At 33.5% G+C, this 14,547-nt stretch overlaps 1 protein-coding gene across 1 annotated transcript; it reads left to right on the top strand.

The window, feature by feature from the left end:
- The first annotated feature begins 5,617 nt into the window (after positions 1-5,617).
- Positions 5,618-12,532, top strand: LOC117927802. Its single transcript, XM_034847487.1, has 3 exons — positions 5,618-5,807; positions 9,315-9,673; positions 10,406-12,532. Exons 1-3 carry the CDS (start codon positions 5,618-5,620, stop codon positions 12,245-12,247), a joined length of 2,391 nt encoding a protein of 796 aa, XP_034703378.1. The 3' UTR covers positions 12,248-12,532.
- The last annotated feature ends 2,015 nt before the right edge of the window (positions 12,533-14,547 follow it).

Below are 14,547 nucleotides of genomic sequence, written 5' to 3'. Positions count from 1 at the left end.
CCTGTGCTGTCTTCTATTTCTATGAAACATCCATTGTATGTCTTTGAAATTCAGGTTGTATGGTCCTTCCTTTCTTTCTACCTTTGATCTCTCAATCTTTTATCGCTCTCCTGTCTATTTATTAAACTCTGATACTTCTACTGCAACTCTGATTTGCTGATTTGCACATGCAGTTAAATAGCAAGAGTCAAGTGAGGTGAGGTGCACATATTATCCAATGGGTGTAAGAGTTTGGCCAACTTCCTGTCTGCAAGTTTCTCAAGCTTTGGAATGCAGATGCTTCAGAGTAGACGGACAAAAGTGGTGAAGATTTTCAGTTTATACAGTTTCATATTCATTTATATCAAGGATTGAAATCATTGGCAGAAGGGAGTCACCCCATTAGGAGAAGACACTCCATTTTCTTGTGTCCAAACTTAAGAGAAAGATGCTAGAAGGAAAAAAAGTAATGATTGATCTAAGATTTCTTGTCATGCTTCCGATTGTTAAGTTTGAAGTTGTAACAATAGCACTTTGATTGATGTATTAGTTTTAAAGTTAAGATTGATGATTACAAATTTTGTTCTACTATTCGGAACAAGAATTTGGTAATTAGTAACTTCCAGTTATAAGATGAATGTTTTGGTCAACTTATACTTTGAACCTTCGGGTTCGAGGTGTGAAATGACTAGCACGTCTTTAGAGTGGGTCTTGGGGCATGGCATTACTCTTGTCCCAACAGTTTCATAATTCTCAAATGCATTAGCACATTCATAAAAAGAATGCTCTCTTTCCTTATTTCTTTTTCATTCCATTTTCATGACAGTTTTATGCATGTCTTGCGGAAGCTTATTTGGTTTGGTTTTAGTTGTATTGAGAAGAATGCTGCACCATCTGAAGAGCTTTTGCTCATTTTAGTTGCAAAGATTTTTGAGGAAGATAGATATATAGAGTCTCTGGAAAATATTGGTCTTATTAAGAATGTGCATGAGCAAGGCTAACAGCATGACTTGAGTTTTGGCATTGTCCATTTTCTAAACAAAGGTACTTAAATGTAAAAAGAAAAGAGATTGACCCAAGATTGCCCACACCGGCCCCTTGCCTGGAAATAGATTGCTTACTTGTATAGGCTCGAATGCTCATTCTTTCATTCCATTGCTGCATCATGGCCCATAACTCTACATGTTTGTTGCGCACACCATGGCCAATTGAATCATCCGTCAGTAGACCTTGTTCTCCTGTGATTAGCAGCTGACTGAAAGGTTGTTATGACATGCCATGGATTACAATGGCCTTGGTGTCCTATTTTCCTCCTTTAATTTGTTTTAGGTTATGTTTGATTTCTGAAAAATAATTAAAAAAATAAAAAATTGTTAAAAAAAATTATTTTCTCATATTTGGTTTTATCATGAAAATGGATTCTGGTGGGTCAATAAGAAAGGGCCGAAAAGAAGGAAAAGGGAGTGAAGACTCGGATGCAGAGCATGAGCAGGTCTCCAGATGATGAGTCATAATGATCATTTGAAATCAATTCAATTGAATGTCATTACTATGAAAGGATGAATGTTCTCGAAAGAAAGAATGATAAAACTACTCCATCCTTATTTTTCTATCTATTAACCCTCTTTCTCATCTGTGGTTGATTTGATTGTCGTAGAGGGATTGGCTTAAATGGTTTATCGCTTTTCTAATACTCTTTGTGTGGATTCATTCATCAAAGAGTCTTAAAACTTGTAGTCTTACACTCGGATTATATTTTCTCTTAGAAGACTTATTGCCTCATATTCTGTCAGGTATGCATGTTCACATTGTACATTTTTGTCTGTAGCGAATTTTGACTGATTTATGTGCTTTTCAAACCTTTTAGGTTGTTTGCTTTGAACTTGATATGCTTTAGGAAAGTGTACCTTCTTATAAGTATCTTGATTAGTTTAGATTTTTCATTGATGATTTGATTGTGTGGATTTTGACAGTATTTATAGGCTTCTTCATTAGCATTTTTTTCTTCAATTTGTGTTCCAGGTTAGTTTGATCTTAAGAAGCTTTGGAGTCGGACAGTAATGAAAACCTTCTTTTCTGTAATATCTGTTGCCCCTTATATTTGATCAGGTAGCGCCATTCGCAAGACACAACTCTTATTCTACTTGATTTTTCCTGTATAGTCTATATAAAAAGGAAACTTTCTCAACATTTTCACAGAGATCATTCATAAAAGTATCATCCATAAGTGGATCTTGTTCTTTTGTGATTAGCTGCAGATTGAATAGTCTACCTATGTAATGCTGCTGCTGAGAGGAAGTGCCAATGTTGGGAATATCATTCAAGGAAGGCAGAGTCCATCATGATGATGCTTTTCACATTTCCCTGTATTTGGAGGACTTTTGTTGAATCTGATAAGTTGTATGAGTATGCTAGAGAGATGAAACAACCTCATCTGGCTGAAGCGTGACAAGGATTGTGGAGAAAATCAAGGCCCTGCCCAAGAAGACCTATGTCATCACATCTCTCCAAAAGTTGAACAGCTTAGGTGGCCTTCATTTGTCTCCTTTCCGGAGTGAGTTTACCTTTGAACTTGTAATCACTTCACTAACATCCTGTTGCGAAAGCTTATCCTATGATCCAGTCTGAGTTTCAGCTCCTAAAATCTCAATATTGCTTGGGTGCAGGTGCCATTTACAGAGGTCATGATGCTGCACAATTCTATCCTTGCCAATATCATGTTGCCAAAAGAAGAGGACAAGATCAACCCAACCTAGCCTACCCTCCTGAAGTTCTTTTACATGGCTGATTCATGTTTGACACACAGAGTGGATGAATCCAGTTTGAACCCGGGCATTCTCTTATTTATTCTCCTGGTATGTTATACCAGAAAAGGGTAGAACCTACTGTAATGGAGTTTAGAATGTCCCAGTTGTTGATGTAGACAAAGGAGGAATAAGATGCACGGTAGATGGAGCCAGGGAACCAAAGTCATGGGTGCAACGCTGATATTTAGATGTCATCGAACTGGATGGATGGTATTGTTTAGTTTGATCCAAACTTTACAGTCTGACTATATACATATGCTCTTGGCTTTGTTTCCACTTTTGAATGATTCACTGAAACAGGAGATATAGTCGGCCTTGATTCCAGAATAATACCAAGAGGGTGGACAGAAGTGTACTCAGGCAGTACATTCTATGCTGCAAAGAAGTCTCCTGTCCTGCTCAGCTCTCTGTTTGAATCCAGGTCACATTTTCTCATATATGTAAGATAATGCATTGCATTCAACTAGAACTACTTCTCAGTCTAATGATGCTTGCTTACAGTGTTAAGTAAATTTCAGTTTCGAATTTGAACCGTAGCATTGCCTCCTTAGAACTCTCAAGCTAGTATTAAAGTATTGCTCTTAGATTCTTCTGTGATTTCCTACCAATGCAGGTTAAAATGAAAGGTCATCTTGCCCACATGCAGGTTAAAATGAATAAGGTCATGCTGACTGCTTAATCAACATGGAAGAGAGCATTTCTAGAGGGTTGATGGAGTAGAATGAAGTTCAAGAGCTGAGGCCCTGAAAATTTTTAGAGCTTCAGAAAAGGGCTATCACCCAAAGAACAACACTGCATTTTTTGGATGTTGTGTCAAGATGAGAGGCCTTTGTTTCAGATTTGGGGCTTGAGATGAGTTTTCTGGTACATGGGAGATCAACTTCTTTTGTTTGTTGAATTTGTTAATGTAAATAGAATCAAGATTTTCATAGATTAGTTGTTCAAGGCATGCCCAAGAAGTGATTGATGTTCTTAATAGTTAAAAAGAGGTTTTGGCATTTACAAAGGCTGCCCAAGTGGGATTTAATCCTTCTAGTGGAATCTAATTCTTTATTATGCTTATTTTCTAAGCTCGTGGTTGGTAGTTCGGTTATCAATTTAACCCAAAAAGCTTAAACTATTAAGAGATATATCAATGCAATTATAGTTAGGTTAAGGCATTAATTGATACACATTTTAGAGTGATTCCAATAAAACTAATTTCATATAAAAAAACAAAAACTTGAAATATATAGAGCCTATTTTGCTAAGTTTTAAAAAATTTATAAGACTGTTTGGTTATTTGTATCTATTTCTAGTTTTTAAAAACAAAGTAAAATAAAAAACAATTTTTAGATAATAAGTAACAGTTGTTTTCTATCGATTTTTAAAAATTATAAAAAAAAAACACACACTCTTTTTCTTTTTTTTTTACATAAAATCATTATTTTTAAATTTTTTTCACTAGGCAAATTAAATCAGAATTAATGTGTTAGATTTGTGAACAAGTCTATTAATTTTTAAAAATAATTTAAAACTTAAATAATAAATTCATTAACACTATAAATTTCTGAACAAAAATTGATTTAAAACAACTCTATTATTTATCTTTTATATAAAATTATTATTTTCCATTTTTTTTTCCTAAACAAATAAATTCCAAATTAAATGAGACTTAATATATTTAAAAAATAAATCTAATCATTGAAAAAAAAAAAAAGAGGAAGACATATCTAATTAATTATAGATTAAATCCAAACATTTTAAAATATTATGTTAAAAATTGAGGATTAAATATATGCATATATAATAAAAAAAACTTGTCCCATTTATATGTTAAAAAAGAAAACTTTATTCATTATTCATTTTAAAATTATTTATTTTTAATTTATTTGTAATTACAAAATTATTTTCATTTTCAATAATACTTCAATTAAATTTAATTAATTAAAATTATATAAATTGAATTTAAAATGTTTTTATAAAATCAAAACAATTTTTTTGAAAAAAAACAAATGATCCAAACAAGTCCTTTTGTTTTTTATGTTTAAAATCTTTTTATAAAAACAACTCATCAAATATCCTTATTTTTGTCAGATATTTAAAAAAAAAAAAAAAGTTCTTTAGCTTAAAAACAATTTCTAACAAGCATAAGAATCACGTTCAAACAAGAAAAATAAAATAAAAAATTAAAGTACCTATTTAACTTATATTAAAAATAAATATTAAAATTATTTTTATCTTAGCAGTTTTTGTTTCACTAGAATAAAAAAATTATTTCATAATTAAAAAAAATTATTTTATTTTTAAAAAATACTTAACTTGAATTTGATTTTATATTATTATAAATTAAATTTATAAATTTTTTATAAAATAAAAATAAGACATTGTTTTTAAAAATAATACAAATTCTTTTATCCAAACAAATTTTTTTTTGTTTTTTTTATTTTAAAACATCTTACTAACACTCCTGTTTTTATTTTATTTTTTAAAAAAATTCTCTTTTATTTTTTAAAAACAGACTCTAAAAAATGGATTTTTAAATTTTTCTAAATTTGTTCTTTTACATTTTGAAAACAAAAAGGGTAAAAATAGATTATCAAATATTATTTTCAAAACTAATTTAAAATTTTTTAATTATAAAAACAGAAATTGAAAAAGAAAAGTGGAACCAAACATACCCAAACTATTTCATTTCTTTTTCATTTCTAAAAAGGAAAATTTTAAGGAAATTCTAATTTTTTATTCATTCAAAATTTAGCCTAAAATCAAGATTTTTAATATTTAAAATTACGATTCTACCCTCACAGCTTTTAATAGCTTCGGCACCTTCCTTGAGACGCTAAACGACAATGGAAGCAGAAGCGGAGAGCAAAACCAGTGGTGGTTGGAGCTCTGCAACCAACTGGAGCATAGCCGAGGGCAGTCTCGTAAATTCTATCACCGTCGAGTCCACTCTATCTCCGATCGATGATTCGCCACCGAAATCTCCCCTCATTCTGAATCCTCCCTCAGCCGATTCCGGCCCCTGCGAGATCAAGGGTGAGTCCTCCAAATCCCCCTCCTCTGTTTGTTTTCATGGAAAATTGTTTATATTTCTCGAGCCGGATTTTTCTTTTTTTTCGTTTTTCGTTTTATTCAGTTCGGAATTTTGTTGATGCTCGGTGATCCTTTGTTTGTTTCCATGGAAAGCTATTTCTCTTTGTCGGGAAACAAACAGAGTTTGAATTTTTATTTTAATTTTAATTTTTAAAGTTTGTCTAATTCAGAAATTTGTGTAGGACTTTGTATCGACGAATGTTGAATTTTCCCTTAGCTTGGTTTCTGAGAAATGCAGATCACGGCTTATGTTTCTTAGAATGAGAAACTAAACATTTAGGATTCAGAATTTTTAATTTCGTTTCGTTTCCATATGTGTTTTCTTTGTTCTTTGTTCTTTGTTTGTTTCCGTGGAAAGTTAATTCCCTTTGTCGAGAACAGAGTTTGAATTTTCAGAACTTTGTGAACGAATTTGTGTCGATTAATGTTGAATTTTACCTTCAGTTTGGTTTTTGAGAAACGGAAAATCATGGTTTATGTTTCCTCAAGCGAGAAACTAAAAATCTAGGATTAAGAAATTTAATTTCTTTTTTTTCGTTTTTTTTTTTCATATATGTAACATGTATATGTATTGTTTCTGAAGAAACAAACAGAGTTGGAACTCTTTTATTTTCCCTTTTGTTTGCTTAAGAAATTTGTATGGTAATGGTGATTCTTTCTCCTCTCTTTATTTCCATGTTTTGCTTTTCTCGAGAAACAAAATAGCACGGATTCTTATGTGTAAGTTTGATTTTTAATAAGAAGTTTACAAAACTAATTATTATGTGGAAAAGAATAAAGATTTCAAGATCCATATTTAATGAAAAATTTGTCTATAAACTTTAGGTGTAGTATTTTTTTTTCTTTTAAATGGAAGAATGTGGTTAAATATTGGTTTGTGAATTGCCTAAATTGAGGTCTCAAAATAATGGGTAAAAGTACATTACAAATATAACAAAGATAACAGAAAACAATGGGCAAAATTACGGAAATAGACAAAATTATATTATTTTGCAAAATGTTTGAGTTGGTGGAGGTCTTTTGTATTTATTGGGAAGGAAAAAAGATCAAGAGCCATAGTTAATGAATGCTATGTGCATAAGCTTAGGCTTCCTATGGTTATGGTTTTGACTTGGGGATCATGGTACTCTGGAGTTGTAAATACTAAGTTAATGAAGGTGATAGAGAATTGTTTAAGATGGTTTGGATGAGTGTAATGGGGATTCATGATTGTGTGTTCAAGGTGTTCAAGGTGCTCAAGGATGAGACAGATCAAGAAGAACTTAGGTGGAGACAATAAGAATATATACATATAACAGTTTTTGTGTAAGGGAGGATGTGATCCTATATAAAGCTAAATGGTGGACTAGGATTCATTTAGTGTGACTGAAATAGTTGGAATATAGGCCCTAATTGTCATAGTTTAGATTGCTTGATTTTATAGGTGTGAGTGAAGGGGGGGAATTGATTGATCTGAATTGAACTAGCAAGTGTTGTATCATGACATGTTTATAAGAGCTGATCTTCTTTTATGAGTATTTTTTTTTTTGGAATGGTTTTTAGTGTAAATAGACAATCATCCATTTACCATGATGGGCTTTGTTGATTGGCTTAGCTCTAAGTAAGGAGAGGGAGCTTGCTTTTGTTTTTCTCTCTTCCTTTTGCTTGCCTGGTGGTGCCTATTGTGTGTGTGTGTGTTTGTGTGTGTGTGTGTGTGTGTGTGTATGCCTTTTGCCTACAAATAAAATAAAGTAAAGACTTGCATATAAGGGGTGTTGCACTGTCTATGATACCAATATTCAATAAAAAGTACTCCTTCTGTGGTTTTCTTCTTTCAAGGGAGAATAGAACTCCAAGGTAGGGTATGTTTGAACATCATGTGGAAATTGAATTTGATTATACTAAGGCATTTTTTGAAATTACTAATTGAGTGAAAAAGATTGAAGATTTCAAGAGACATAATAAATGAATTATTCATGTGTAAGCTTTGGTTCAAGCATATTTCTAGATTTTGGCAGAATTAGTTTCAGAATAGCCCAAATTGATGTGTTGAATAATTGGTGAAAGTATACGAGTGAATATAACAAAAATAATGGAAAATAATGGAAATGTAGCATATTATATTATTTTTGAAGGATGTTTGAATAGTTGGATATCGTTTTTGGTTTATTTCAAAAGAATGAGATCAAAGCATTGAAGATTTTTTGCTTTAAAACACTTCAGGAGCTAAGAGTTACTGAATGATTTGTGCATATGCTTGAGGTCTTCATGGTATAGGTGTTTACTGACAGGATTTGTAGTACTTCGAGATTATAGATGCTACCTTATGAAAGGTGAGACAAAGTTGTTTAAGATGGCTTGAATGTGTGTATTATATGCTAATCAATGCATCAGAGGAGGAGTAATTTGATTCAAGTTGAAGGCGCTGAAATGATGAGAGAGATAAAAAATGAACTTATATGGGGGCAATAAGAAAAAATACAATGGTTTTTTTGCATAAGGGAGGCCCTTGATAGAACTAATGATGGACTAGAATATAGGGCTAGGTTGTTGTTTGCTTGACTTTATTAGCTGTTGATGAAGATTGTTTTAATAGATGAAGTAATATCTGTGTTTAATTTTCTTCTTTCAATGGATAAGAGAAAATCTACAATCGGGCATGTTTGGACAGCCCATGGAAGTTGAATGGTTCCATTGGATTTCTTTAACATTTGGAAGCGCAAATCTGAATGGTACCCATTAAAGAAATCACAACTATCAGGCATCATTCTCCTCTCCCAATGGCAGATGGGCCTCTTACATCCGTTAATGGATCAGAAGTCATGTCCATGTTATATGGTTCTTATGGTTATAATTAGCAGATAAAAGCACGCCCACATCCTTATAGCTGGAAATGAAAAGCATATGGGCATGCTAACCTTTTAGGATACTGTAAAATGATAAAGTAAAGGGAACATGAGTTTGGCCACGTGTGAAAGATATATTGGTGTTCTTTTATTCTTCTAACACTAATAAATTAGACACCAGGATCTATCACAGGCAATCAGACACCCCTGTTGTTTAACTTTCCAGAAACTCTGGGAAGTTTAGTTCAGATTCCAGTTTAAACTAGGGTTTTGTTTATTGATAATGCAATGGCCAAGGATTTTTATGGCATGTTTTTTGGATTGTCTGTGAGGTTGGTTATGTCATAGAGGTAATCTGAATGTTCTTAAAGCTTGCAGTTGTTTTGCTGCCTGACTTTCCAACTGTTATAGCCAGGCACTTAGGCCCTATTCCCAATACTTCTTTGTCCTGTACTTCTAGTTTTTCTAAATATTATCTGTCCTCAGCACCCCTAACATCTTAGAGATATGCATTCTTGTTAAGAAATATCTATTTATTTTTTTCACTTTGTTAACCAGATAGGGAAAATTGCCTTAAACCTTTCCTAGTTTCCTTCTAAATGATAAAGATGTTCTTGAATTGCAGTTAGCTTCACTCAAAAACATGAGGTACGGCAGGTCTATGTTCGAAGTACTGCTCGAGTCTATGAGATGTACTGGGCACCTGATCTGCAGAGTATCAATGAGTATCTCTGTACTGTTCGCTGCTGCATTGCTGCCAAAGATGAAAAATCACTTCATGCAACTGATATTGAAGAACCTGTTTCTGCAAATATAGAAGGGTCTGATGGGAAACCAGCTGAAGAGAGTTTGAAAAATGGCAGTAGTGTTAGCTCAAATGAAGATGGCTGGGTGGAGGTAAAAGTTCCTGATTCCCATCCACTTGATAACAGAAGCAGTTCTTTGCAATCAAAGATTAATACCAATGCAGGAAGGATCTCACAGGTATGTGCTTCACTTTTTGACAACATACATTTAACCAAATCTTTTTCCTGTCCTGTCTTCTTGATGTTTGTCATAGGGGTTTCTTCCATGGTTGCTTTCCATGTCTTGACAAATTTTACTTTTTAGTTTTGTGCCAACCCACCAGAGAAGAATAACAACAACAACAAATAGCCATTTTAAAAAAATAACAGAGTAAAATAGCTCATTCTCTTCTCCCTTGTCACCGATATTTAAAATGCTAGAATAGGTTTACTTCGGGATTGAAGTGTGGTTAAGGTGACATTTTAGGGGAAGCAGCAATAAAAGTGGTTCATGATCTGGCTTTTTTTTTTTTTTTTCCAAATGTATGAGGAGATATATAGCTGGTCAAAGCTTTAGCACAAAACACAGATTGATGAAATATGTTGACCTTATGTGATGACCCTCCTGATACCCACCATCAAAACACACATTTAGACAGTGGAAAGGACTCCTAATGATTTGACAGTACTTTTGGAAGGGATTTTGATAAAGTAGTGTGTCATGTTGGCTCTTGAACTAAGCAATGCTAACTCTTTGACAGAAGGGTACAAATAAAGGGAAATTTGATGATACAGGAAATAAGGCACAAAAATACAATAGAAGGGAGAATTAGGGCGGGTCTTCATAGAAGTTAACTGGGAATATAGGAGAACCACCAAAAAACACTCACTAACATAATATGCTTTGTTACTAATTGAAGTAAACTTTCAGGATTTTTATGAGGCTACAGCAGAGATTTCTGATGCAGACCCTTGCATATCCCTTACACTTCGATTGCTGTCGCTTCAGAATAAAGAATGTGTATATGTTGACGAAATTTATGTGTTTGCGGATCCTGTTGAGTCAGACAGTTCAGATAGTCAGGTGGGATGTGTGGAAAACCCAGCTGGAAGTTCTCTTATGGCCATGCTTGTGCCTACCCTTTTGCAACTATCTAAAGCAGGGATTAACCAAAAACAAGCTAAAAGCATGTCTGATACAAGGGAAGATCAGAGGTTCTCAAAAATTGGGTCAACAGCAACTGATTCGGCCAATATTTCAAATAAGATTCAGCTGGAAGGAAAATCCTGCCTTCCTGTTCAGCAGGAAGCACATGAGGCTGCTGCTGAACAAGCCCCTGCCTCGGTGAAGATCTCCAACCTAGTTGCAGGGAGCAAACCTGATTCTGCTGCAAAAGAAAATAATTTGCCATACAATCAACTTGAAAAAACCATGGAACAGCTTGTTTTGCGAGTTGGCAGAATAGAATCTCTCTTTTTGAGGTTTGAAGAAAGCATGCTAAAGCCCATAAGCAGCGTTGATGCCAGGCTCCAACGAGTGGAGCAACAACTGGAAGCACTCACCAAGAAACTTGAGGGCCCTGGAGTCATCTCTAGCACCAGAATTTTTGCTCCTGAATTTCAATGCAATGAATCAGATTCCAACTCCTGTAATGAACCAAGTGATTATCCTAGACATGGAGCATTGGAATGTGATAAGAAGGATTCAGTAAATGCCACTCTCCTGCTCCCTAGTCTTGTGGTTGTTGCACCAGAGTTTTCAAATGGTGATGAAGAAGAAAATGATGCATCAGAGCAAGTGAATGATTCTCAGAGGGATGAAATCAGAGAAAATGATGCATCAGAACCAGTGAAGGATTCTCCCAGGGATAAGCCAAAACATACCATGTCAGTTGATGATGCTTTAGCTTCTGCACTCGCTGGATTTCTATCATCCACTTCTATCAGGCCATCAAAATATACTGAAACTCTGACAGTTAGAGCTCCAGAGTTTCCAAGTGAAGAAGATAGTAGTGAGGACAAAATAGCTTCACCAAGAGTTCATCGTGAAATATCTAATGGGACAGAGAACACTAAGGATTCTATTTCAACTTCCTGCAATCTTTCTTCTTCAGAGAGTGGTGTGGAAGTGGATAATGACATTTTGGGTGAAACAGCTGAAGGAATCGAGAAACAGGGCCAGCTTGGTTATGATGGGGAAGAAGTCAATTCTGGGGAATCTGCTATCAGCTCTTCGATTGTTGAAGAAAATATGTCTGCATCCAGAATAGATGATCATCAGACCATAGAAGAAACCGACAAAACAGAGGCTAGCAGCATTCCAATTTCTGATGAAATTTATGTTCCTATCCATTTTCTTGGAGATCAGATTGATGATGGCTCCGATACTCCCACTCCCCAGAAAGAAACTGTTGAAAGCACTTATCTAACTAATGCTACAGAAGTCAAAGATGGACAAACTACCAAAGACATTCTGCAAGATGTTCTCCAATTCTCGTGTTCTTCTGCAGTGGATTTCCAAGTTCCAATATTGGATGTGAAGTTCATTTCTCAGGAAAATTCCAATACCAACTCCTCTCTTGAAGGCCTTCTGACCGACACCCCAGAACACAACTCATCCAACCTTGAAGCTTCTTGCATTGAGGAAACCACCAACAACCATCTTTTGTTGGACTTTGACAGTTACACTGAGGCGCCTGCAGGTATGGAGGATGAAAAACTGCAGGACCCTCACACATGCAGCAAGGATGGACCGTTCGAGAGTCTCATATAACAAGCGTTTCATCAGGTGATCAAGTTCTAACTTGTACATAAAATTTGCCTATATGCAGAATGGTAGTTAGGTGATCATGTTTCTTTGAAACCACCATCTTGTTTAATTGAAAGCTACACATTTTCTCAGATAGCTACATTTTCTGGGTTAATTTTCCTGGTGTTGAGATTAGATGCTTCAGAATATCTGTATAAAGTTAGGTTTTTTGGGAAAGGAAAGGGAAGGAAAATGGTTTGTTCATTCAGGAGCTTTTGAGAATGAGAAGTGATGTTATGCTGCTATATATATATACATGTCTATTTGGACAAGCTGTTCGTTGAATAGGTTTAATGAAAATGGCATTACTTGATCGTTTTACACTTGAACCCCATTTGGGAGTGATTTTGAGAAGACTAAAAGGGCCACTTCCAAATAAAAATGGTGTTTGACAAGTTCTTAAAATGTGCAATCCAAACTACCTTACTTGTATGACATGAACCGTCTTCCTCAACAAGTACATCCACTTTAGTTCCATCTATATTTGGTGGAAGTAACCCTGATCATCATCGCAAGGTTTAAATTCTATATATGTTCTAGTATTAATTATTGTGAAGTTGTGAAGAGCTATCAAAATAATAACAATTTTTATTATCTTTCAAGAGGAAACATGCATTTCTCGTGAGTTTCCATTTATTCTTCAAAAATGTGAAAATTCTCTTAATTTCCCACCACAAAGAAGATTGCCAATATACATATATATCAATGATGCTAACCCTATAAGGGCCTAAAATGTCCACTTATTCAAGTATAATTAGTATTTAGAACAAAACAAATTATTAATATTTACTCATAAAAGCAATTTTGACATTCTAGGTAGATGAGAAAAAAAAAAAAAATTAATTGTAACCTTCTTAAGGCTTCTAAAAGGATGAGTGCATCATGAACAATACCTTTCCATCTAGTCTAAGCAAACGTGGGAGCATGATATTTTGGATAGTCATATCTTTCCTGCTAATGCATGCTATTTGTCTAAACTATTGTAACCACAACTAATACAATTCTTAAAACATGACCAATATCAAATGACCATTTCTTATTTTATTAGGAACCCCCCTAAACTATGTGTCACTTGGTTTTAGCATATCAATAATCATGAGATAACCAACATTTAATACCATCTTAAATAATTGAGATATGAGTGTATCGGAATGTTGCAATCTTTCTTGAATCATCCTATCGGTAAACCCATGACTTATTGTAGTAAGATCTTCATTAAGGGCACTTCGAAACCTTCTTTTAGGCCATATATTCCTAATACGTGTTTCTATTATGTCTTTTCATTCCAAATTACTCAAAACATCTAATTTCATGAGCATTCAAAATGTTTATCGTAAAATTATATTGTATGTGGTGGGAAGGTTTACAAGGAACTAATTTTCATAAATAAGCACATGCAATATTGAACTTTAGGATCTTCACATCCTTAATAAAAGTCACTCTCATTTTCTTAGATGTTACCTATTTGTTTAATTATTGGTCCCACACAAATTCTAGAGCAATTTTTGATACCATGTAAGTGTGATGAATGGTATAAACTTAAAAAAGTCAAATTTTAATTAACAATGTTGAACATGAAAGATGAAAATTTAGAAGTGGTAAACAAGATCTCACAAATTGTAAGTTACAAGATTTTGCCAAAGGAGATAATATTGTGGTTCTTAATATATTCATATCCCTGTCATAGATTCAAATTTAGCATCCAAATGTTGGGTTCACAAGTTCAAAATTGAGTGTTTGAAAAGATTTTCAAATAGGATTAACTCAAAAGATATCTTCTATAATGATAACTAGTGCTACATTTTCTTAACAAGTTTAAACTAGAACAATATTACGTAACAAAAATATGTTTTAATATTAGAAAAAGAAACAACTCAAAATAGTTAAATATGTTTATGCTTAAACCATGTAATATGATAAACCAGAGTTTTCTAATATGACAATATTTCTAATTTTTGGTTTAGAAATTATGTTTTTATGCATGCTTGTATAAAATATAAGAATAATTTTCACTTTCCTTGACCTTATTGAACTCAAATATGGGAATCCAAATATGCCTCCCATGGTGCTACTAAAAAAAAATGTTAGAAAAATAAAATAAAGAGGAAAATTAGAATAAAAGAAAAAAAAATTTACTAACTTATTTTAATTTTTAAGTATGTGTGATTTTTTTAATATTGTTGATGATAAACAAATACGAGAGTACTATTTTCCTTAACATTTTTTTATTACTTTTTTTGGAATCGAACAATCCCTTAATTTTA

The sequence above is a fragment of the Vitis riparia genome, chromosome 13 (assembly GCF_004353265.1).
Source record: "Vitis riparia cultivar Riparia Gloire de Montpellier isolate 1030 chromosome 13, EGFV_Vit.rip_1.0, whole genome shotgun sequence".
In the NCBI taxonomy this organism is placed as follows: domain Eukaryota; kingdom Viridiplantae; phylum Streptophyta; class Magnoliopsida; order Vitales; family Vitaceae; genus Vitis; species Vitis riparia.
This window is presented reverse-complemented; position numbering and strand designations above follow the sequence as displayed.

Coding starts and splice junctions, on each gene's coding strand:
- LOC117927802 (XM_034847487.1), top strand. CDS start 5,618: ATGGAAGCAGAAGCGGAGAGCAAAACCAGTGGTGGTTGGAGCTCTGCA. Junction 5,808..9,314: donor CGGCCCCTGCGAGATCAAGG/GTGAGTCCTCCA, acceptor CTTGAATTGCAG/TTAGCTTCACTCAAAAACAT. Junction 9,674..10,405: donor ATGCAGGAAGGATCTCACAG/GTATGTGCTTCA, acceptor GTAAACTTTCAG/GATTTTTATGAGGCTACAGC.